Source organism: Cottoperca gobio, chromosome 4, assembly GCF_900634415.1.
Source record: "Cottoperca gobio chromosome 4, fCotGob3.1, whole genome shotgun sequence".
Classification (NCBI taxonomy): domain Eukaryota; kingdom Metazoa; phylum Chordata; class Actinopteri; order Perciformes; family Bovichtidae; genus Cottoperca; species Cottoperca gobio.
The window spans coordinates 25,022,817-25,047,203 of NC_041358.1; the positions used below are offsets into that span (position 1 = coordinate 25,022,817).

The following is a 24,387-nucleotide window of genomic DNA, read 5'->3' on the forward strand; positions in this document are numbered from 1 at the left end:
GGCGCATCAGCAGTGGATTTATATTACAGCAAAACATTTAAATCAACTCAAGACACAAATGCTGCTCGCCAAACTGTCGAACTGTATTCGTCATCCTAATTAATGGCAGGTTTTTTGTTACACTGGTTGCTAAAAAGACCTGATAAGAGAGTGTTTTGGGAGCGTAAAGGAGTGTGAAGGAGTGTAAAGGAGTATTGTTTGAGGCAGTTGGGGGCTGAGAACCGCAGCGAGAGAGAGAGAGGTGGAAGCCGGGTCACACATGGAGTCCAGAGGTGAGTCACATTCTGGATTTCTCCTTCAAAGAGATAAACAAAGCAGCTCTAAACAAGAGCAGGACATGCATGTTTGAGAGGAGAAAAGAAGAGTGTGGGGAGAGAGAGACAGACACAGAGAGACACAGAGAGACACATAGAGAGACAGAGAGACACATAGAGAGACAGAGAGAGACACAGAGAGACACAGCGAGACACAGAGAGACACAGAGAGACACAGCGAGACACAGAGAGACACAGAGAGACACAGAGAGAGAGAGAGAGAGACAGAGAGAGACACAGAGAGAGAGAGAGAGAGAGAGAGAGAGAGAGAGAGACAGACACAGAGAGACACAGAGAGACACAGAGAGACACAGAGAGACACATAGAGAGACAGAGAGAGAGAGAGACACAGACGGAGAGAGAGACAGAGACAGAGAGAGACAGAGCGACAGACGGAGAGAGAGACAGAGACAGAGAGAGAGAGAGAGAGAGAGACAGACACAGAGAAAGTGAGAGGCAAACAGACAGACAGACAGAGAGAGAGACAGAGAGAGAGAGCGACAGAGAGAGACAGACAGACCGAGAGAGAGACAGAGACAGAGAGAGACAGAGAGAGCGAGACAGAGAGAGAGACAGAGAGAGAGACAGACAGACCGAGAGAGAGAGAGAGCGAGAGAGAGACAGAGACAGAGAGAGACAGAGAGAGCGAGACAGAGAGAGCGAGACAGAGACAGAGACAGACAGAGACAGAGAGAGACAGAGAGAGCGAGACAGAGAGAGCGAGACAGAGAGACAGAGAGACAGAGCGAGCGAGCGAGAGAGAGAGAGAGAGAGAGAGAGAGAGAGAGAGAGAGAGAGAGAGAGAGAGAGAGAGAGAGAGAGAGAGAGAGAGACAGACAGAGAAAGTGAGAGGCAAACAGACAGACAGACCGAGAGAGACAGAGAGACAGAGAGAGACAGAGACCACTGGTGATGAGTCAGGAGCCTTCAGGCTTCGTGTTGTGTTCAGAGAAGAAAAGAAGAAACTCTTGAAGAACAGAAAGATCGATGTTGATGAGTCAGACTATTGTGTTTGGAAGAAAAAACACAGCGACTGCAACACGGCACAGATGATGATGATGATAAACACAAAGCTTGTTATCCAAAGATAAATTCACGAGGTCGTCCTGACGTGTGACCTACAAACAACTGCTCCGGCTTTATCTTGGGAAAGTCAAGTTTGGCAAGTCTCAAGTCCTGAAGAGGCTGGACGTGAGACAACAGTGTGGTTGATGGTTAGTGGTCTCCCACAGCATAACTCTGCTCAGCCTGGGGCTCCCTTGTGGACTTACATTAACAGACAACTTAAAAACGTGCGGAGAGAGTCAAGACGATAGCAACATTCTCCATATGGAGCACGCAGGCCAAACACACCTCCGTCATCTTAGTGCACTCCACAAACGGAACTGTAGGAGTCTTTAAAATGCCTGCAAAGTCCTTTTCCAGACACCTGTACAAGACATCAGCTTCTCTGCAGGATTTCCACGGACGTACACTTCAGACAGTTTATCAGACTGTGCAGTGACAACAGCAGCCAGAAGACTCCACACGGATGTTCAGATCATTAAACGGTTGCTGTGTGTAACGCCGAGCATGACTTCATCTGCTCCTGAACTTCCTCCTTTGCACCTGCAGTGAAACTGGAACCTTTGAAATGGCTTCAGTGTTTCAACAGACATCTCTGGGTAAGGATTTTGTCACGCTATGTCGGCCTCAAATCAGGCGTCCGTCTGAAGCCGAGCTGGAAAAGTTATTCTCTGTATCTCCAGATTACTTGATGAGATCACATCTGATTTTTTTCCCCCCTCAAGTTTCAAGATCCTGTCACTGCTGCACAAATTAAACGGCTCTGATATTTCCACCCCTCATTTAAATCCAACTCAAGTCCAACAAGATAGGCAGCACAAAGTGGAAAAGTGTCACATGTACGATCCAGATGCAGCACATAAGGAGGACGAAGACGGTGGAAATCGTGCAAATTCAAGAACAAAGCAAACATATTTCTTTTGCAAACCGACACGGCTTCGTATTACAGCCCACATATCTTATAATAAGTTCATAATTACTTTGACCAAGTGAGGCAAACACCCATAACTACACAGCAACTAATCAGGAAGCATTCTAAAACCGTAAACCAGCCTTTCCAGCAGGCAACGGTCCCAAATCTTTCCAATGTAATAATCGTTTTGCCAGATATACATACTATTGAACTACATTACTGCAGTCTAGACGTATAATACAATAACACTTTTGTCAGGGTATACTTGATAGTGACTAGCTGGTGAACAGAGTGAAGGATTTAGACCAGGGGTGTCAAACATGCGGCCCGGGGGCCAAAACCAGGCCTGCCAGAGGGTCCAATTCGGCCCGTGCACCTTTTATTCTTAAGAAATGTCAGGTTGTTCATAATGTTTTGTAAAAAGATTAAATTGGAACATTTTCAGAATGTATTTGTACTTTTTTTGCACTAAAACGAAGGGAAACATTTGGAGTTGTTGTTATTTATAGCTTATTATGCTGTGATGTTACTGGTCCGGCCCACTTGAGATCAGATTGTGCTGCATGTGGCCCCTGAACTACAATGAGTTTGACCCCCCTGCTCTAGACAGATCTTCCCTCAGAAGATGGCGGAGACCAAAACGGAGCCAAAAAGAAAAGTGAGTATTGCACTTCCCCAGGTGAAATCTGTTTAACTCTAAGTCACCTCTATATAAATGTATTACCATATAGCCTTAGGTAAGGGAAAACAGTCCAGCTTCAAGGCCATGCAGCACAGCATTTCTGTCAAAGGTCCATGCTTCATGGCATAGGTTTTCCTCAGGGTACATAAGTGTACACATGCCTCCAAATGTTAATGTTGCTCTTCGTCTGCTGGATGTGCACACAGGCTACTGTCTGCTAACACGTTCACAATATCACATCAGGTGATGATACGTCAATGTTGTAGTCAAAGCTTGTAAAAAATAAAATGAATGCACTTGTTATTTTGAGACTTTATGTTTCCCCCTAACGACATTACTGTATCCTCTAATTATTTTATGAGTGCCCGCTAATTACAAAATAGCTACATTGTAATTTGTGGGCCATAATCTTAAACCATTATCCAAATTGAGTCCCATTTAATCACCCGCACTGTTTATGTCCAGCTTTCACCAAATTACCAAAATGTCTAAATTCTATTCAGCCAACTGCTTGACAAGCTTGAACAGTGAAACAGGAAACACACAAACACACAGCCCAACTTCAAACAGCAGCTCTTTGAAGAAGCTGCCAAATCCACCGTCCTGCTCTGCATGGTCTCCTTCCCCCTTCTACTCGTGCCATCTGGAGATGTTCCAGAGAGCTTCAGCGACACAGTGAGCTGGTGTGTGCTGATAAACCCCTGATGTCTGGCAACGACGCATCCGAGGAAACCTGAGAGGGCATCTCGGGAGTACGGAGGCTGCCAGACTGGCACAAGCACTGAGGACGTGTTCATGAAGGACGCTTTTTTTTTTTTCTTCACGTCAGAAAGGAAGAAATTACTCAGCAAGTTTAATTTCCAAAATTACAAGGCAAATAAAGACAGATGTGGATCTAATAGGACGACAATTAGGCAACTTAAACACTCACATAACTTACTAATCCAAACAATATGCTCATCTATTTATTTAATGACTGATTGGGACGTTCGACTGTAGAGTGTACAACCCAATGTTAAACAATAAAGCAATGTTTTACCATTTAATCACAGGCAGTAAGAAGACGAAAAGAGTCTCCTGCAGACACGCTAGCAGCTCTGTGAGGCTGAACGCTAACACACAGAACATACTGATGTTCAGCAGCCGCCATATTCACCATCTCAGTGTAGCGTATTAGCTTGCTAGCATTTGCTAATTAGCATTGAAAACAAAGAACAGCCTTGGCTGACGTTTCCAATTTGACCTGATGATGGCGCTAGAGGAAACGTTCGCCAAGTTATTACAATTAATCCTGAGGGGGGGGGGGGGACATGAACAGTTGTTGAGGCATTTTATAAAAAACTAAATTGGTAACCTCGGAGCGGCGATAAAGGGAAAGTCATGGGACCACCGAAGTGATTCCTCTCCCGGGGACGATGGACGTAATAACTAGCTTCACGTATCGAGAAATCCCTGAGGCAAATATTCACTCGCACAAGTTTATTTTTGCAAGGATGGCAAGGGTTAAACATTTGGGTTGGTAAGAGTGCACTCTTTCTCAGAGTATTGGTGGGGATGTTTGTTTAGATTAGAGCAGTAGGAAAATCTGACCCCCGACTCCGTCAGGGGTGCGGAGCTCCACCTTGAACCCCCCGGCGACAGCTGCCTGTTGGCTACAGTGCACATGTACAGTCTCAGGGAAGTGAACATACGCTGTAGTGAGTCTCCCATGGTTGTTCCACCTGTAAATGATGTCATCTCCAAAACATTCCTCTCCTCCAAACATGTCGCTTCCACTTGATTGAGCTACTTTCAAACTCGGGAGATCGTTAAATAAACACACCCGTCAGTCCTTATGAGGAGCCACTGCTCAGCCAGATATATTTTCAGAGAGAATCAAGGCGGTCGAGGTCAGGAAACTTTAACAGAGCCCCTGAACCGTGGACTCACGGCCAGACAGAAACAAGCCACGGCTCACATCAAAGTCTCGATCTTCGATGCTCAGTTATTGACCACGACAGACCAAACGCTCACTCCAGATTAGCAGAGTCTATCCACCTCCTCCAGATGAAAACCATTTAGTGACTAGAGAAGGAAGGCATTGCTAAAAGGAGAGCTGCAACAAGGAGCTGGAAAGAATTATCCTCCACTGTGGAGCAATCATGCTCCAGAGAGAGGACAGTGTTTCTGCTTTTCTAAGGGTCTCGCCCAACTAAATGTGTACATTTGCACTTAATCACTTCAAAGTTTTCAAACAAAGACAACATAAATCTGAACCGCGACTTGAAGGCTGTCATCTGTGTGACACATGGGGCTGTATATGTTGAAAGCGGGTGTAGAGAATCAACACCATGCGCTTTTTCTACATCAGCCCGTTGGCCTGCTTGTTATCTGAAACTGAAGCTACCGTACGTGCATCTGTGCTGTTTGTCCTCTCTCTAAAAAAAAGATACCGCGGGATCCAGCGAGCCCATTAAATGCAAACACACTAACACCAGAAAGATGTTTTTTGGTACAAGCACGGAGGAACACAACGTTTTGCATTTGCCGCCAACTTGCAGGCATCCATGACAGATCGTGCAAATCGAAGGCCCTTTTCTTGAGCAAACAAGAATCTTTCCAGACCCGATATCTCTCCCTGAATGCCACCTTTGTTTGCCCATTTCTACAATTAGCTGAAAAGGAGGTCTTGGATTTCACCATTTACTGCTATTTCAATGGGCCATCTGACCAGCACGGACCGTAACATTCCTCCCTGACAAGACCAACCAAGAACAATGTTTACCTTCATCAATCTTCATCTCAAAACACCCCCCTCCAAGAAGTTATTTCCCATTGGCCATGTCTTCCCGAAGAGCTCATATTCCACTGACTCACTCCTCTCAGAGCTGGTTGACTAATCAAATCTGTTACTGGTGCTTTGCCACAGACAAGACGGGGAGATAACAGAGGAACAAGAGGATTTATGATACGAATACCAGGCAAACACCCAACAACAACAACAGCAGGCTGTCTTCCTAATTGCTCACACCCTACAAACTCAATCCCTGTTGAGCAGGTCTCCTCCCAGTCCACAGTGCCGCAGGCCCGGTGAAAATCAAGCCTCCTGATAATTAACTGCAGAATTTGGACAAAGAAGATTTCCACTGAAATCTCTGGTGACCTGACTTTGACTGTATCGGTGATCCAGCAGATCTAAGGATGAAGTCATGGAAATCAAAACCATACTTTAGTGATACGCAAAAAAACAAAAACAATTTGGCAACAAATGCACCAATTGGAGTCCAAGGTTTTGGCCGATAACGCGTTCAAATATTGAGGCAAACCTCATGTACAATATACTTGGTTAGAATGTTTTGATGGATTTTGTTTTGGATGGCAGGCGGTCAACTAAAAGGGTGATTGCATCTCAAATGGACTGGTGCAAACACCCCCACCGCCCTAAACTGCAACCAAGTGCACTCTGATTACCACCCACTATGACAAGCTGTGGGTGGCAATTGTTTTCTTTAAGATGACATGAAGATGAGCGGTGTCCCTGCTCTTTAAGCTGATGAAGACCTGTATTGGTATTTGATGTTTGCAGCCATCATGTGCAACAATCACAGTGATTGTTTTGAGTTGCATGCTCAAACCAAAGTGCAAGGACCAAAAGTCCTTTATGTCCATGATAATAATAATTCTACACTGATGACTTCTTAGCTAAGACTACTCCCACTTGCCACGTAGACGCTCACAGACTCACATTTAGCAGACTGAAGAGGAGACATAACTTACCAGAAAAACTCACACATGACACAAACAGAGAGCCATGGAACACTGCAGGTGGCCGACGTGTCAAAGTTGCACACTCTACTACTTTCCTTGCCTGCTGGTGGCCCAGTTTGGACTGGAAACACAGGTCTAGATCATACTGTTTGCAAGCTGCAACCCCAGGCGCCTTAAAGCTGCATCGTTTCAAAAAGCCAGCAGGAGTGAGTTTATGGTCTCAATTGCTAGTTCCAAGTCTTTATTAACACAACATGATGCTCATTTAGTAAAGTATGGTCCCATTTAGAGTAAAACAGACAATAAAGCTGTGTATGCTTTAGGGTGGGACTACCTTGTGATTGACAGGTCGCTGCCATGGTGGTGTCCAGTTTGGGTGCTCTCCGTGATAAGCGTAGCATTTGGTCGCCTAAAAACATCTTGTTCTTGACTCGACCCTCTCGTGTCACTTCTGGTTGACAAACAACTAAGATGGCGACGGCCAAAACGGCAAACTTGAGGCTTCAAACCAATGGATGACGTCGTGGTGACTTCGTCCACTTCTTACATGCAGTTTATGGGCTTTGTACAAACGTCCTGTCCTTGTTAATATAAACCTTTGTATAAATGATGGACACAAAGCCAACATTTAAAGCAATGTATGCGTGTAGGGATAACAAAGATGTGGTCACACTAGGTTCTGTCAGCATAAGAGTCATTTTCTAAATGTTTTTCTTAGCATTATATCTTAAAATAATAATATTTTCTGTGTAACTTCAGTAAATCTAACAAAATACACACATCGCTGCCGAGGCCTCAACTTCAATATGTTCAGCACGACAATCTAAAAAAAGATCAAAGCCATAAGGAAATGAACACACTGAGAAGCTTTTTTTTGTTTTTTTAAAATGTTTGTGTCTGTATGTGGTTGGGTCAGCGGCTGCACAGACACTTGACAGCATTGCTAAATGCAACAGGGAGTATAATCAGAGGCTGAAGGACATAACAGAAACCAGAAAGGGCTCCGAGGGAGGTAGCAGAGACCTTCTACTAACAAGACGCCAGATGCCAAAGAAACCTTTTGGCAAAGAAAATCTATAAAGAAACTTCCATTTAAGTTAAAACAGGCAACACACACACACACACACACACACACACCAGATTTGTGGAAAGAAAATATCAGCACAGTTAAAAAAAAAAAGAAAAAAGGATCAGAATCACCTTAATAGGTTTAAAAAGCAAAAGTGCTCCAGTTTGGTCCTAAGAGTTCTTTCTTGCAAGTGTCTTATATCACAAGTAATGCATTCTTGCAGGGAGACGTGTCTCTGAATCTGCTCCCAGCTCGCCTCTCATCTGTTACACTGTGTTGATTGATCAAACTCAACAACTGTTTGAGTCTGTGCTGCAGTACATACCGTTTATGTTCATGGCTGGCAACACCACAGACATCTTCGGTCGACTTCCTTTGTTGTGGTTGGTGGCAGGAAGTAGAAGATGATCCTGAGAACAAAGAGGAGAAGGTCATCGAGAGGAAAATACAACTCATCTGGAAGCGAATGAAACAGACGCAATGCGTGCGTTTGCCAACTGTTGATCAAGATCTGGAGAAGACCTGCTACAGGATTCACATTAACTATTTGAGGTTATCAATGATGCAAAGTCATTTGGGAGGATCAGACGACTTTGCATGAGGCAATCGTTTCCATGAGGGTCACAAAGTTCTCCAAATTGGTTATGCCTCGAAGTGAAATCACTCCAATTTCAATACTGTACCAGTGAAGCACTTATTGGTCTAAATTATTAGTATTTTATTGCACTAAATACTGCTAACACACACACACACACACACACACACACACACACACACACACACACACACACACACACACAGGTTAACTTTATCGCACTCGACTTGCACAAACTCAGTGAATTGAAAAACGAGGGGGGTTAAGGTGATGACAGGCGGGAGTACGGTCTGAGGTCGGGGGAGGGATCACAGCGAGATACATGGAGACATACCGACGTGTGAGAAAGACTGTAAACTTTATATATATGAGAATAAAGAGGATGTGAAGATAAACAGAGCACATGTGGGAGGCTTCTATAAAATGCCTAATAGGTTCGTTTAACGAAGATGTTGCAACAAGTTATCTTCTGGCTTTATTAGCAGCGTTGCTACAGTAAAAAGGATTAGATGTGATATACAGTCATGGCACTGAAAGGAATTAGGGATAAGCCGTAAACCATCCAAAGGGAGTATTAAGTGCTAAAAATGGCAGAGAGGGCGCCATGACTGTTTGGAGGGAGGCACCAACCACATTGCTGCTCATCATTAGGGGACCGGCGCTCGTCAAGCTGACATAACAGCTGCAGCTGCCATGACAACAGGTGAATTTTCCTTGAACCTTATTTAAGCCAGTGTTTCCACCACCTCACCTCAATGCACACTTACATAAAGCCGCAGGTGCAGAAGCAAAAACAAAACAAATGAGGGTAGAGAGCGAGCGGCTCTATATTTTGCTCTTGTTGGGATTTATGTTTTCCATCCTCTCACCTCATGTCACACTTAAACAAAGCCACAGGCGGTCATGTGTCTATGGAGGGCTTAAAGTAACGTTGATCTTAGCGTGGCCATCTCTGAGCCTTAAAGGCAACATACTGTAGAGAGTGACCTCAACTGCTGGCCAGTGCAACTACAGCCCACGATGAACCCGGCGAGTTGCCTCGAGGGGACACAAGTCAAATTTGTAGTGATTGGCTTTAAAATCCAAACAAAATTCCAAATTTAATGCAGAGCTTTGGCAGTCTCGTAATAACATCATACAGACTGGGACAAAACACCACACACACACACACACACAGTGAAACCCAGGAAACGAAATACAGGCAAATAAACTGACTGAGAAAAGCTAATAAAAGTCTGTGAGGATTGGAAAAGGTTGCACTCTTGAGTTTTTCTCCTTAAGTAGAGGGGAGGTCCGTCGTCACATCACTTATACTTTATCACTAGCTGGATTTTATGCAGTCTTATGTGTGTGCAAATAAAAAACACTGAACAACAGGCCTGTAAGGATTGTTTGTTTGTTTACTTTGTAAATTCATTTAAATTCTGGTGTTTTTGTATTTGCTGCCGTTTTGATTCAAAGCATCTGAGAAGCTTTGGGCCCCGTAATGTTAAACTTTCTAAACCACCTGACGGCTCATGCAACACAAAGCTGCCGGGAGCTGACAGACAGCTACTTGACCTGCGGTCGCCCTCGACTTCGGGTACACCATTGTTGTCATTGTCCCTGCTGTCACCATGCCAACTCACAGCCCAACCTTTGTGACTCGCTTGGTGACAAGGGGTCTTGATCTTTGACCACATGCTTCAAAAAACCCCCCCGCCCCAGTGAGTAATCCTGAGGATTTAAAGGCTTAACATCACCCGGAGGTGTTGAGTGTGATACGAGCTCTTTTGGAACAGCGACCAAATGTGTTTCTTTGGACACATTTGAAAGTAAACGTTTAAAAATCGGCACAGTTCAGTGACAACAGATGGAGCAGCAGCTTCCAGTGATAATGAGGCATAACTTAGAACGAGTACAACTCTTTCTTGAAAAGGTTGGGTGCTGTAAAAGAAGTATTTCTGAATATGATGTCCAGGGTTAATGATATCAAGAGGGGAAATTAAAAACAGGTTGAGAGTCTCAAATGTGGAAAAATGGTGAAATGCAGATTAACGGTGACATATGGCCGTGCCTAAAAACCTCTTGGTGATTGCAAATGGACCGAGGAAACTGGACTGGAGGCGGATAGTTACACCCTCGTGCGTGTGTGTTTCATCCCCTCCCTCACTGTTCTCTCAAATCAAACCTCTCTGTTCAGGAACCGGCCTATTACAGATCATTTATGATTCATAAGTTACTCTGACTCTAATTTAATTTCTTGCTTTTTTATGGCCAGTTTGAGAGAAGAAAACTTCATGACAGAAACAAATTGCACAACTTGAGCGCTGAAGAACCCGTTCAAACTTACCCTGCGGAAAGACACTACATAGAAAGTGTCGCCACGACGATTGATCTCGTTAAAGAAGTCGCTGTAGGTGTGATGAGGCGCGTAGTACACCTGCAACTCACTGCCAGGACTCCTGTTGATGAATAATAACAGAAACATGTGAGAAACACTGAAAGAAATATTCAGAAATGGGGAGAAAAAGACTTTTATATTAATTATTATAATACAATACATTAGTAGTTTCACCCCGGTGCAGGAACACTTTGCACCGTGGTGTTAGAATAAGATCATTCGATCATCAGAATGATCAAAAACTACTTTTTACAGTGGAGCACGGTCATCTGGAGCTGCAAGTGTTACATTCATTTATCAGTTATTCAATCCACAGACAAACTATTCTCATGTTTATATATAAATAGGAGAAGTTTCTGCTTTTCCTTGATTCTCTTTTGGTTTTAGACTGTTGGTCAGATAAATCCAAACATTTAATAAAATCATTAAATTAATGACTCATTAGTTGCACCTTGGGGTGTCGCAATATATCGGTATTGACTATAAGATATTTAATATTATGTGAATAATATTCTGCTGGCAGATTTTAAGCCTCAACTATTTTTTTGTTTATCAGTTCATCTGGTTGACTTTCCATTAGAGCAGTGGGGGGGGGTCAAACTCATGTTAGTTCAGGGGCCACATGCAGCACAATCTGATCTCAAGTGGGCCGGACCAGTAACATCCCAGCATGATAAATAAAAATATAAATACATTTATATATAAATAACAACAACTCCAAATGTTTCCCTTCGTTTTAGTGCAAAAAGTACAAATACATTCTGAAAATGTTCAAACTTAATCTTTTTACAAAACATTATGAACAACCTGACATTTCTTAAGAATAAAAGGAGCAATTTCAACAATATTATCAGTTTATCATTTACACATGTGTGTTACAACTTACAGATCAGTGTATCTACAAAGGCACGAAACATTTAGTTATGATCAAAACAACACATTTTTTCACTTTGCAAAGTCATCCCGCGGGCCGGACTGGACTCTCTGGTGGGTCGGTTTTGGCCCCCGGGCCGCATGTTTGACACCCCTGCATTAGTGTAATTGTTCTTTTTGTACGCATTCATAAAGTTATGTTTACAGACTCTCTCCATTTACTTACACGTATTTTAAAGGTGTAATTAATTAGACAAATGCACAATAAACAAATGAATTTGACGAATAGCTTTATTATCATTATTGGGTTGTTTTTTTTGTTCAAATATTCTTTAGATATCCAGATAATATGGTTATTGTTAATTTCTTTTGCCTACGATAATCATGTAGTGAAACATGTGATATTGTGACATAATCCCACAGGAGAATAAAAGCTTGTGTGGTCTGGTTTTAAATATATACAAACAATAGTAATAATAAACTGCCCAAAGGTTAGAAACGGGAATGCTTTTTTTTAATTCCATTTATTGATTTTTCCTCTTTCGTCCTGTAGATTTGGATGTTTCCAGACTTACAACTGGGGAATACAACTGTGGGTGGCCAGATACCAAACTACACGATGTAGTCCAGCAGAAAAGCTTTTCATTGACCACCAAAGCTCCGAGGGTCATGCTTTAAAATGACTCATTAAATGATCATTATTCAGACAACAGTGTGGAACTAGAGGCAGAAATGTTATTCTTCTTATTCCCCTCAAAGAGACACTTTGTTCAAAGACAAATCTAAAACAATGAAAAATACCAGTTTGTTATGTCTACAGTTGCTTTACATAATTCCATATTTCAGCAATAATAAACACTTCAGTCTGCGTCTCTTAACAAGCTTCAGCTCACTTAGTTTAAACACACAGTGTTGGTTCGCCACACAAACAGCAGTGACTGTATTTGTCGGGATGGATCTACAGTATGTTCCCTCTTAATGCAGCTTTATGGGAATTGTTTTGCAAGGAAAAAGCTGAGAAATTAATCTTACACAAATACATTGTCAGAGGCCTTTACTCACTTTTCCTCAGAGTTTTCTGTGTATTGAACCGTCACAATCTGAGCACTCTCTGCCTCCTTATTCTCTGCTTTCTGTTGGAGGGGGGGGGGAAGGAATAATCTCTTCACATTCACATCAACAAACCATTAGAGAGATAAACTGCTGTCCAACACATAAATACAAACACGGCTACGATTGAACATCATTAGGAAACATCTAGAGATCAGCAAGGACAGCGAGTAGTCTCATCTAGTGAAGGATGTTTACGGCGTAAACATCCTTCACTAGATGAGACTTCTTATGCACTTATGTGCATGTAGAACCATTCAAAATACAAATAAAGAGTTATATCTTATAACGTTGCATTGCTGTGAAGACGTACGTGTGTCTGTGAGGATAAAACGGCTCAATGCAGGTGAGAAATAAACACATCTCCATATGTTTTTAAAGTAAAAAGAAGAATGGGTATATATGAAGTTGGCAGCTCCTCGTGGATTAGCCCTACTGTGACAAATTCTGAAAACAAAATGGAAAAAAGGAGCAGGGGGCACTAATCCCACAGCTCCCCTCTAAGTGTTGTGTTTACTTTCTCAGGGCTGCCGGATTAAACCCAGCCCGATGAAGAGAAATGAGAGGCAGAAAAAGGGGGGGGGGGGGGGAGGTGGTGAGAGAGAGGCTTTGGTTTGCCAAATAAAAACCTTTAAAATGGCCAAAAACACAAGTGAAGTTTAGTGTGTGAGCTTTAATGCAAACGATCAACATCCCATCAGTTCTTGCACGGCCCATTAGATACGTTTTCCTGTTTTTCCAAAGCATGACTTACCAGAATGGTCCTGGTGGGTTTGTGATTGCCGTTACTCATGCGTCTGGATTTGGTCTGCTGCACTTCATGACGGTGGACCCAACCCCTCAACTCGTGAGCCAACCTGCCAATCAACTCGTATTAGACTCGATTTCTTTTCACATTTCAGCATTTTTGTGGTCTTGCGTGAAAAGGAGAAAAGTAGGCTGTGCATTAGAAAGTTGATAACTTACTCTAAGCACTTGGTCTTGTTAACAGGAGGCTGGCAGGGGGGGGTTGGTCTGAGGAAGATGGGATCCTTCACCACCATCAGGGCCTTATCCTCAGAGCTGCAACGCAGAAGATAAAAAAAAAAACAGATAGGGGTGTTAAACGAAAAGAAAAGGGATATCTTCACAAGACAGTTCGCTCGCAAATCACTGGAAGACCTTCAAACAAGAATCTGCTTCGAAATATTTTCCACATGTCGAGAATATGCTTTGAATGCAAACAGAGCCAACATGGCCGCTTGCCCTCTGACGGAGGTGAAACACCCAGAGTGGCTCGAGAAACAGGAAGTGAAAGAAAACCGGCTTCAATGTGGAGACAATTATAAACCTTTTGAATTTTATTGGTTCCTAATGAGTTCTAGTGATTCAAATTCTTAATGCTTGACATGTGCAGAGGTGGCAGCGCTTCAGTCGCTAATTGTACGCTCGGAGACGGCGAGAGGGGAAGTGCAGACTCTGAAACGACACGGCCACGTGCTGCTGGAGAAAGATCAGAAGCACGCCATTGAGAAGTGAGCACGCCGGTCACATCCAGTGTGATTATGGACAATGACAGACGGGGTTCACATACATTATGGATTAGCGGCACACAGCATTGCATAACTTGACCTTCCTCCTCAGACGTTACTGCGACTTTAATTACAGCTGTTGTGTGTGCTCTGTGAATGAGTGATTGTGTTCCTTGAGGTGGTGATGTAGACTGTCCACAGTCAGTGCCCACCTGCATCGGGGCTTGTTCGCCTGTTATGCCACCGACGTAACACCTCCCCTGGGCCCCCTTGACCCGAGTCCAAACGTCGACTGCGCCTCGCATTCCCGTCTCTAAAACGCTCTAGAACTGGTTCTGTGAGACAACATGTCAGCCCACAGAGGCTTGATCATAACTCTAACTGAGAGGCACGTATTCCCTTTCCCGCACACACTCACACACCTTTCTGTTCAGCGGGACCCCAAGATTAGGTTGCATATCTCCCCCCCGCCCGTCATCCTCCTCTCTGGTGCGTTTGGTGTTGTCACCCCCTTTTGTAAAGGCTAATGTGTTCCTTCCTGCCAGTCTTGGTTTTAATGCTGCAGTGAAACCTGATCCTACAGCTGAATGGTTTGCATTAACATGTAACGTACCCGACACAGAGATCTGACAAAGCGCAGGCTGACAATGCCATGCAGACATCAGGACGCGGGGGTGCAGGTAATGTACCAAACAAGAATGCTATTTGTGCAATTTACAAATGAGACAGCTGGGCCTCTATTGCATTTTTATTTATTTTTTTAAAGAAAGACAAATATATAAACCCTTTAGAAAAATAAACCGTTACGAGCAATATAAAGCTGGATGTCAAACAAGGCCTGACCCCTAATTTCCCAACTTGTTACTCATAGCACAACTGCTAGCCAACCAGCCAGGGGCCTGGAGGCTTTTGAAAAGCAGACGTTTAGACAGAGGTGGTGGCGCGCATGTTTACACGTGCTGTAATGAGCTGTAGCAGTTCAGACTGAGCCCAGGCACAGGTGCATCCGGGTTCACTGACATGGTGTTGTGTTATGAAATGTGTTGGGGGGGATGGGGGGGTTGAGCTGGTTGGAACGGGGGGTGAGCTCATTACCTGTCGGCCATCTGAGAGGGGCCACTGCTGAGGTGATCGGGGCCCATCCCAACCTCCGCTTCCGCCTCCGAGGAGAAACCCAACAGGTGTCTGCTGCCATGCTGCGTGGAGATATCTCCGAGCTTGGAGCCCGGGCCACCCTGAAACAGACTGAAGAGGCAGAAGACAGGTGAGGCGAGATAAAGAGGCTAAATCAGGACACTAAGCGGGAGGAAACAAACTGAACAGAAGAAACCGGGTACTGGACTGAAATAACTGCTGAATTCCACGTGGCCCACATCCTGTGCGCAGGAGGGTTTTCTTTCTACTTTAGCCACAAACTGAATCTGAACTCTGATCCAGACTGCATAACCCAAATCACGCTGGGGAACACACACACACACACACACACACGCAAAAACACACACACACACACACACACACACACACACTTTCTTTCAACGGTATTACTACACTGGGTGGCATTTTCATTTCAAAAGGGATCCGACCTCAAAAGCGGGCATATTTTACATTCCAAAGGAGAGCCCAAACACAAAACACAGACGCGAGAGCAGGTACAGACACACACAGACTTTAGCTACTGTGAACGCCACTCAAGCCGCAAACGCTTTCATGGGTCCCAAGAAACTTATTCATGTTTAAGCTCTAAAGAACAACTGTGAGCAGATCATCAAAGCCCGTCCAACAAGTAGACCCTTGCATCTCCCTGGAGAAGGTTATTCCGAGAAGAAAACAAAACATTTTTATAAGATGAGAACACAGAATTCATTGTTATAGTTGGAGGTGGACTTCATTTGAGGTTTGTGGGATTACGCCATCTGCTAAACTGGGTGGAATAAACCATTTTTCCCAGTGACGTCTTACACAACTCATCTCAATCTGTACAGATAAGAGATGCTGACAAATGTTTTGTACTTCTTTTGTAGCCCGAAATGATTTTCCTCTTTAAATTTCAGAAGTGGTACCGTAAATGTTTACTTTCCTCTCAACCCAGCAGGCTGTTTGGACGCTTATTTAACCATTAGTCCTATAAACTCTGGCAACAACAGAGGACTGGAAGATGCACACAAGGCATGGAGGAACTCTTAGTCAACTAAATCAGTTTCTGTTACAGTGTGTGCATGACTGGACTGTTACAGTGTGTGCATGACTGGACTGTTACAGTGTGTGCATGACTGGACTGTTACAGTGTGTGCGTGACTGGACTGTTACAGTGTGTGCGTGACTGGATTGTTACAGTGTGTGCATGACTGGACTGTTACAGTGTGTGCATGACTGGACTGTTACAGTGTGTGCGTGACTGGATTGTTACAGTGTGTGCCTGACTGGACTGTTACAGTGTGTGCCTGACTGGACTGTTACAGTGTGTGCCTGACTGGACTGTTACACTGTTACAGTATGTGCCTGACTGGACTGTTACAGTGTGTGCCTGACTGGACTGTTACAGTGTGTGCCTGACTGGACTGTTACAGTATGTGCATGACTGGACTGTTACAGTGTGTGCCTGACTGGACTGTTACACTGTTACAGTGTGTGCCTGACTGGACTGTTACAGTGTGTGCCTGACTGGACTGTTACAGTGTGTGCCTGACTGGACTGTTACAGTATGTGCCTGACTGGACTGTTACAGTGTGTGCCTGACTGGACTGTTACACTGTTACAGTATGTGCATGACTGGACTGTTACACTGTTACAGTATGTGCATGACTGGACTGTTACAGTATGTGCATGACTGGACTGTTACAGTGTGTGCCTGACTGGACTGTTACAGTGTGTGCCTGACTGGACTGTTACAGTGTGTGCCTGACTGGACTGTTACACTGTTACAGTATGTGCATGACTGGACTGTTACAGTATGTGCATGACTGGACTGTTACACTGTTACAGTATGTGCATGACTGGACTGTTACAGTGTGTGCCTGACTGGACTGTTACACTGTTACAGTGTGTGCCTGACTGGACTGTTACAGTGTGTGCCTGACTGGACTGTTACACTGTTACAGTGTGTGCCTGACTGGACTGTTACAGTGTGTGCCTGACTGGACTGTTACAGTATGTGCCTGACTGGACTGTTACAGTGTGTGCCTGACTGGACTGTTACACTGTTACAGTATGTGCATGACTGGACTGTTACAGTATGTGCATGACTGGACTGTTACAGTGTGTGCCTGACTGGACTGTTACAGTGTGTGCCTGACTGGACTGTGTGCCTGACTGGACTGTTACAGTGTGTGCCTGACTGGACTGTTACAGTGTTACAGTATGTGCATGACTGGACTGTTACAGTATGTGCATGACTGGACTGTTACACTGTTACAGTATGTGCATGACTGGACTGTTACAGTATGTGCATGACTGGACTGTTACACTGTTACAGTATGTGCATGACTGGACTGTTACAGTATGTGCGTGACTGGACTGTTACAGTATGTGCGTGACTGGACTGCTACAGGACTGTTACAGTATGTGCGTGACTGGACTGTTACAGTGTGTGCGTAACTGGACTGGACTGTTACAGTATGTGCGTGACTGGACTGTTACAGTGTGTGCGTAACTGGACTGGACTGTTACAGTATGTGCGTGACTGGACTGCTACAGGACTGTTACAGTATGTGCGTGACAGGACTGTTACAGTGTGTGCGTAACTGGACTGGACTGTTACAGTATGTGCATGACAGGACTGTTACAGTGTGTGCATGACAGGACTGGACTGTTACAGTATGTGCATGACTGGACTGTTACAGTGCGTGCATGACAGGACTGTTACAGTGTGTGCATGACAGGACTGGACTGTTACAGTATGTGCATGACTGGACTGTTACAGTGTGTGCGTGACTGGACTGTTACAGTGTGTGCGAGACAGGACTGCAATACGTTGGCTTGTATCACAAGGTTAATATTAAGTGTGGGTGCTTCTGCTCAGAGCTGTGAAGGGAGATCAGTATGAATGAATGTGATACCTCTTTAATTATGTTTTGTTCAAATAAAGAGGATTCTTTTTTCATTTGTCAACTTCTAGTGAATTATGTTAAGTTCTGTACTTCAACAGGAAATGTTCTGCTCTGTTTTCAATAAATGTTTTTTTGCGTAACTTCTTACACGAGAGCTGTGACTACACAATGACTCATGGGGCTTCCCGTTTGTTTTCCTCCAGTAATCAAACTCTTGTGCCTCCACAGTATGTTGCAGTTAGCAGTAACCTTCATGTGTCTTCAGCTACAGCTTAAAGACGTAGAGAGAGAGAGTTCATCATTTTGCGTGGTGTGCTCACCTCATTGGTCCGACGTTAAGTATGACGAACACCAACACCACCATGAGACACACGGCTCTCCTCTTGGGGGCCGTTACCTTTAGGACCGTGTTCTGCAGGAAAACGTAGGCATCATTACAAAACTGCAAATCCCAGGTATGAGTCGCGTGTAATTCTCACAAGGCTGTGAACAAGTGTCTCTCACCTCACTCAGCATACCCTCCAGCTGCCTCTTGAGGTTGCCATTCTCACACTTGAGCGACTCGTTCTCGTACAACGCCATCTTCAAGCGACCTTCCAGCGAGAGCAGATAGTCTTTCTTCTTTTTCCGAGACATGGACGCCGACTCGCGGTTCTTTATCATGCGCTGCTGCCTCTGGGACACCTTCGACTGGAGCGAGAAAAAGTGACAAAAGACAGAACCAGGAATCGGGTTAATACTCATGTCACGTATGTTATCGCATGTGGACGTAACCAATCCACATCTATCCTCAATGGTATCGATGCTTCTTATTCTTTATCATCATCATCATCATCCATCTTATTATAATGTTTCCACTTTAGAGCTTCAGCATCTGCTCATTCTGGAGGATGTACGGGGTACACTGAACAACACTGAAGACCTCCTCACAAGAACAAGTGTGAGAAGGGGGACGGGGGGACGGGACACTGGCATGAGAGAGAAACCACCCATAAAAACACACGGTGAGAAAGTAAACGAAGGAGGGGAAGCAGACATAAAAGCCAGGGTGGACTTTGTTATCCTCACAGAGAGAACACCTCAGATGCTCTGGTTTACTACGGTGTCAGAATCACACAGAGACGCGTTCAAGATGTATCGATGAGATGAGACGCCGCTGCAACAAATCATGGCTTTAACACCACTCCAAAGAACCCTTAAGTGGCACATGATGGAGCTTCTGCTCGAAAATATTTAGACAGACATGCTACGAGAGGTCCAGAGGTCACCTGCAGCGCCTCGGTTGCACATGTGAAGGAACATGTGTTTACGGAGTGTGTCACTCTCTGAGAAATGGGTTCACATCTGAGACGCATAAACACAGAGGCACGATGTACGGTGCAGGTCTGGAGTTCAGCCATAGTCGGTCTTACCGGCTGTAATTAGTGTTTTACACACTCAAGTTAATGTGTAAATATTCTGCGTTTTTCTATTAAGATGTTTGTTTTTGCTTTATCACAAATTAAGACAAAACTTCTTAAAAAAAGGTGAGCAACAACAAAAACATGAAAATAAACAAATAACTTAATAAGTTAGAGTAGTTTTACAGCTTGTTTCCAGTAAGGATACCAAATTCCTTCCACTCCAAATCATATAAAATAAACACAAAAAGCACACAACTTAACATGCCTTTGGCTGTGGTGTTACCCACACACCTTCACTGACCATCCAGTCCCCCGCTACCCCCTCTCCAAACACAAACACCCTACCCAGGGTGAGCCTCTAAGATCCTGGGCCTAATGGCCCCGCTGGTGATTAAGTTATTTGGATCCCTGTATTTGTGTTCTGTCTCCTGAGAAACCCCTCTGTCTCCCAGCCCCGATCTGGGAGCCGTGCCACGAGCCCGAGCCTGGGAACGCTGCAAGTAAGCAGTTACCAGGGAGAGAAGGAGGAACTTCACATCACCACCAAAATGAGGCTGAGGAGGAAAATGTGGGGCAGGCGGTGAGAAACAATGGCAGAATGGGCCCTTCTCAAACAATAACTGACAAAGTGCCCGTGAGCAGGGCACTTTGTCTCCTGCTGATCTACTCTCTTCAGTCAGCATCCGAAGGGTTACTCCAGGAGGAAGTGTGTGATGAACCATTAACCATCCAGACGGGCGGGGGCTTCGTTTTAACAAGTTTAGCTGAAAACTTTTTCCTGATTTTACTGGAGGTCATAAAACACCTATAAACGGCAGCATGCGTTCCACACGTGAAATAACTGTCAACCTGTAATACAGAACTCTTTCCAACAGCTATTTGAGTTTCAATTCACTTTGTAGCAGTGTTGGGGAGGAACTACATTCATATTTGCAAAGTGAGTCACTTTTGTAGTCAACGACTGAAACTGCAAACAACTTTGGGACGTAAAAGTATTTCTGACAATTAAAAAGATTTGATTTCAAAGTATCTTTTCCCAACACGGTGTGTTAAACATGTAGGGCACGTTGTTCTAGTTGTTCTGTTGTTTTTGCATACACGTATTTAGGCGACCGTTAGTGGAGAAACTGGTATTTTCCATTGACGTATCCATCGCAAAATCCACACTCCCCTTTAGATACATTAGAACCGTGTCCTGTCAAAGAAAGTAAGGACCGCCTGCATGCCTGACTTCGTCACTAAACATTCAACAAGTATCTCATTTAACACTCTGTAATGAAACAATGGAGTTTTGTGAGATTACAGTAGTTTTCCTGCTGCATCGTATTACACGAGAGCAGCTTTTACACATTAAAAAGACAAAAACAACCAGATGTGGTCAATTGTTGGGTGCATTTAAATAGGAGGCTTGTTGTTACACCCCGAGCATCTACGATGGATTTCTCCCTTTATGGGAGTTGAAAAATAAAACGGCATGTGTAATGGTTTCACTCCCTTGTAGCTCTCCAGGTGACTTTTTAAAAACAAATCTTTTTAACTCAATTTAGCACTCTGATTTGGAAACTGGACACTGATGTGAAAACATCGTCTTCTGTGTTGGAGGTAGTGGACTCCTTCTCATCCAGCACGACACCATGCTTTCCTGGGGGTCCCCTCCTGTAAACCCGCCCTTCCTACTAGTGGGAGGACTTGTTGAGGCCTGCAATTCTAGGCCCGGACCTGTTTTTCAGTCTAGAACACACACTTGCGCACACAAAACACACACACACACACACACACACACATAGCTAAATCCCCGGCAGTATAGGAGCTCATTACATTACAGCGACCCAATCCCTGATGGCTGTTTACAGCTGTCGCAAATGCTTCGTTCTGCACAACACCTGTCTGAAGCATGTAATCGTTAGCAGCCGTTTAACACCCGGGCTTATAAAGTCCAACTATAACCCAAAATACAGTACTGTAAACAACAGGACACACACACAGACAAACTGTAGATACAACATGTAGTAACACCTGGCACAAGCATGCCATCTTTAACAGGCATTTTACACACGCACACACCCCCCCCCCCCCCCCACTGTGCTGTAGCCAAACCACAGTGAGGTTATAAAGTGAACACAGCTGCAGCGGGTCCGAACACCAGAATACACATTCACACAGCACGACACGGATCAAGACATTCTCGGTCGGCCACAGAAACAACTTTTAAGTACATTTAAAGTGACACTACCGCTGTATCTTATAAATATAAATATAATAATAATAAATATATAGGTTTTTTTTCTTTCAGCACTCTTTCTTGAGAAATTAATCGAGGTCTCGACTCTACAAACCCCAGTCGTATTTCCCCCCCCCCCTCACAATTAATGTGTACGGCCCCTCCCCTTTAATCACCTATTGTAAACTTTATTGACTTGGTTAGCTTTACAAACGGCTGAGAGGCGGATTTGTTTTTGCCTCTGAGGCTTTAGAATTCGTTCTCCACTTCTGGCATGAGCAGCACTTTCTCCAGACTCTATTATCCCCACGATAATTGGACAAGTTCTTCTCAGGCCATTTTAGGGCCGACTATTTTTTTATAGCAAGAGGTCAACAACCAGTTCTGAAATTTCTGTCGACGTTAATTATAAAATAAAAAAATAGAAAACCTGATGGAAAACATTGTTAATGGAGCAGACTGTTAAATTATAACTGTGTGACATTAGCTTATGACTAATGGATGAAGCACCAGGGTCACACAGTGATCATTCTCTGTGGTCGCCCCAGTGTCACCACCGCAATCACTGCAAATGATTTAGGAGACATTCCACAAATGTGACACAAATGGTTCTTCTTAATTAAAGGGGAACTACCATATTTGAGTTTCTGGAGAACCTACCAAGCCACAAACTGTGAAATAAGACAACCCGGTCAGAATATATGGGATTCAACAAGCCGTTCAGAGTTGGCTCCCCTTCCTGTGTCACATGGACAACACCCCCCCCCCCATTTTCACAAGTCCACCAGAGCAGACGGAGCGCTTCAGAAGGTGAATACAGGTATATTCAGACAGTGTGAGAAAAACAATGTGTTTAACATTAAAGTATGTTCTTGTAGAAACCCAAAATACAAAGTATGAAGCTGAAAAGGAGCATAATACTTCAAAAGAAGTTACCCTGACAGCTAGCCCCTTCCCTTCACCGTCAGTTTGCGCTTGCCAGCGAATAGGAAACTTTCTCACACACAAAAAGAAAACAACAAGACAAACAGAGGAGACGATTGAGTGAGAACATGTTTCTCAACTCACTAAAGGTCAGACATGAGCGAGTCGTCAAACTGTTGTGCTGGCGACCAAAGCCTACAACACACACACACACACACACACACACACACACACATAATCAGAAACACAGGCTAATAAACTGTCCCCAGATCTTTACACGAATATCGGACTTTCCCAACTCTTTGTAATATAACAAAAACATACTATAATTAAGTATTCGTCTATTGTTTAACTTTTGAATATCTCGGTCATTACACAGAACCAAAAGAGGGAGAAATACTGAAGATCAGGAAGCTGTGTGGCGACGCTGCGTGTCTTCTGTTTACTGCAGCTGTCCTGACATCACCCCCGAATGCAACACACGCAACGATGTCCTTCTATGACACCATTCACACCGTCTGAACAACAGTCACATGACGTACGTCTTCCCAATGAAAACCCAACAGGTTGAACCAAAGTAGAGGCCGATAACGATCATCTGCGTTATTCTGACGACCACCAACATCATTTTAAGATCATCATCAAGCAGATGCTTCTCTTTTCAATTTACAAACATAAATCGTTTCATTTGATGTCATATATTTGGGCGTCATTGGCATCTTACAGACTGACATGGTCCATGTGGTTTAATAACTTTTCCTTAAGTGTGGAAAAAACATTCATCATCTTACGTAAAAAAAAACCTAATTTTATTTTTATATTTTACACGGGAATTAAAGTTAATGCTTTATGAAATACTAAAAATAGGGTAATATGAGAAAGTTTATGTTGGGCAGGTTCCAGTCCGAGTGTGAACATGGCAACCACAACATCATAGTTACATCGTGGGCAAGTGCATGCACGCCCATGCGGCAACTCATGGCATGCAGCTGCATGCAATTGCACTCTGGCAACTCCTCACATGTCCATACACACAACACAACTCTCGAAGGCACTATAGAGTCCATAAAGGAGAACCACCTCCAGAAGATCTCCACAGATTAGACAGAGACAATATGTGTACGTGTTAATATCTCACGTACATCAACAATGCAACAATCAGGAAGACTAAAGTCACAAAGAGTGCGGACGGGACTCACATCATCATCTGAGGAAGAGGTCCGAAGCGTGATGGAGATCGCTGGAGGGGCGGCGACGGGGACGGGCCTGTCATGGGTGAGCGTTGGCATGGCGACCACATTGGCGGTGACGGCCCGTGCAGTCTGGATCTGCAGCACCTGGTTTGTCTGAGACAGCACTATGGGACGTCCTGAGAAAGAGCACACAACACATTTTTTTAAATTACAGGTCTTGGCTCTACTATAATCATATTTTTACTGTATGATTATCGTTGAATAACGCCGACTGTGATTATGTGTGTGTGTCAGTTTGTTTGCATGTTTGTGTTCTTATCCCACATGTGTCTTGCCAT

General features: G+C 44.0%; 1 protein-coding gene across 1 annotated transcript in view; it reads right to left on the reverse strand.

The window, feature by feature from the left end:
* Positions 1–24,387, reverse strand: part of atf6 (activating transcription factor 6) — a 31,815-nt gene that overhangs the window by 1,875 nt on the left and 5,553 nt on the right. The window contains 9 exon segments of the mRNA XM_029429243.1: positions 8,116–8,200; positions 10,718–10,829; positions 12,704–12,774; positions 13,506–13,608; positions 13,718–13,813; positions 15,358–15,507; positions 18,629–18,720; positions 18,813–18,998; positions 24,056–24,225. Of these exon segments, the coding sequence (XP_029285103.1) occupies positions 8,116–8,200; positions 10,718–10,829; positions 12,704–12,774; positions 13,506–13,608; positions 13,718–13,813; positions 15,358–15,507; positions 18,629–18,720; positions 18,813–18,998; positions 24,056–24,225 (1,065 nt within the window).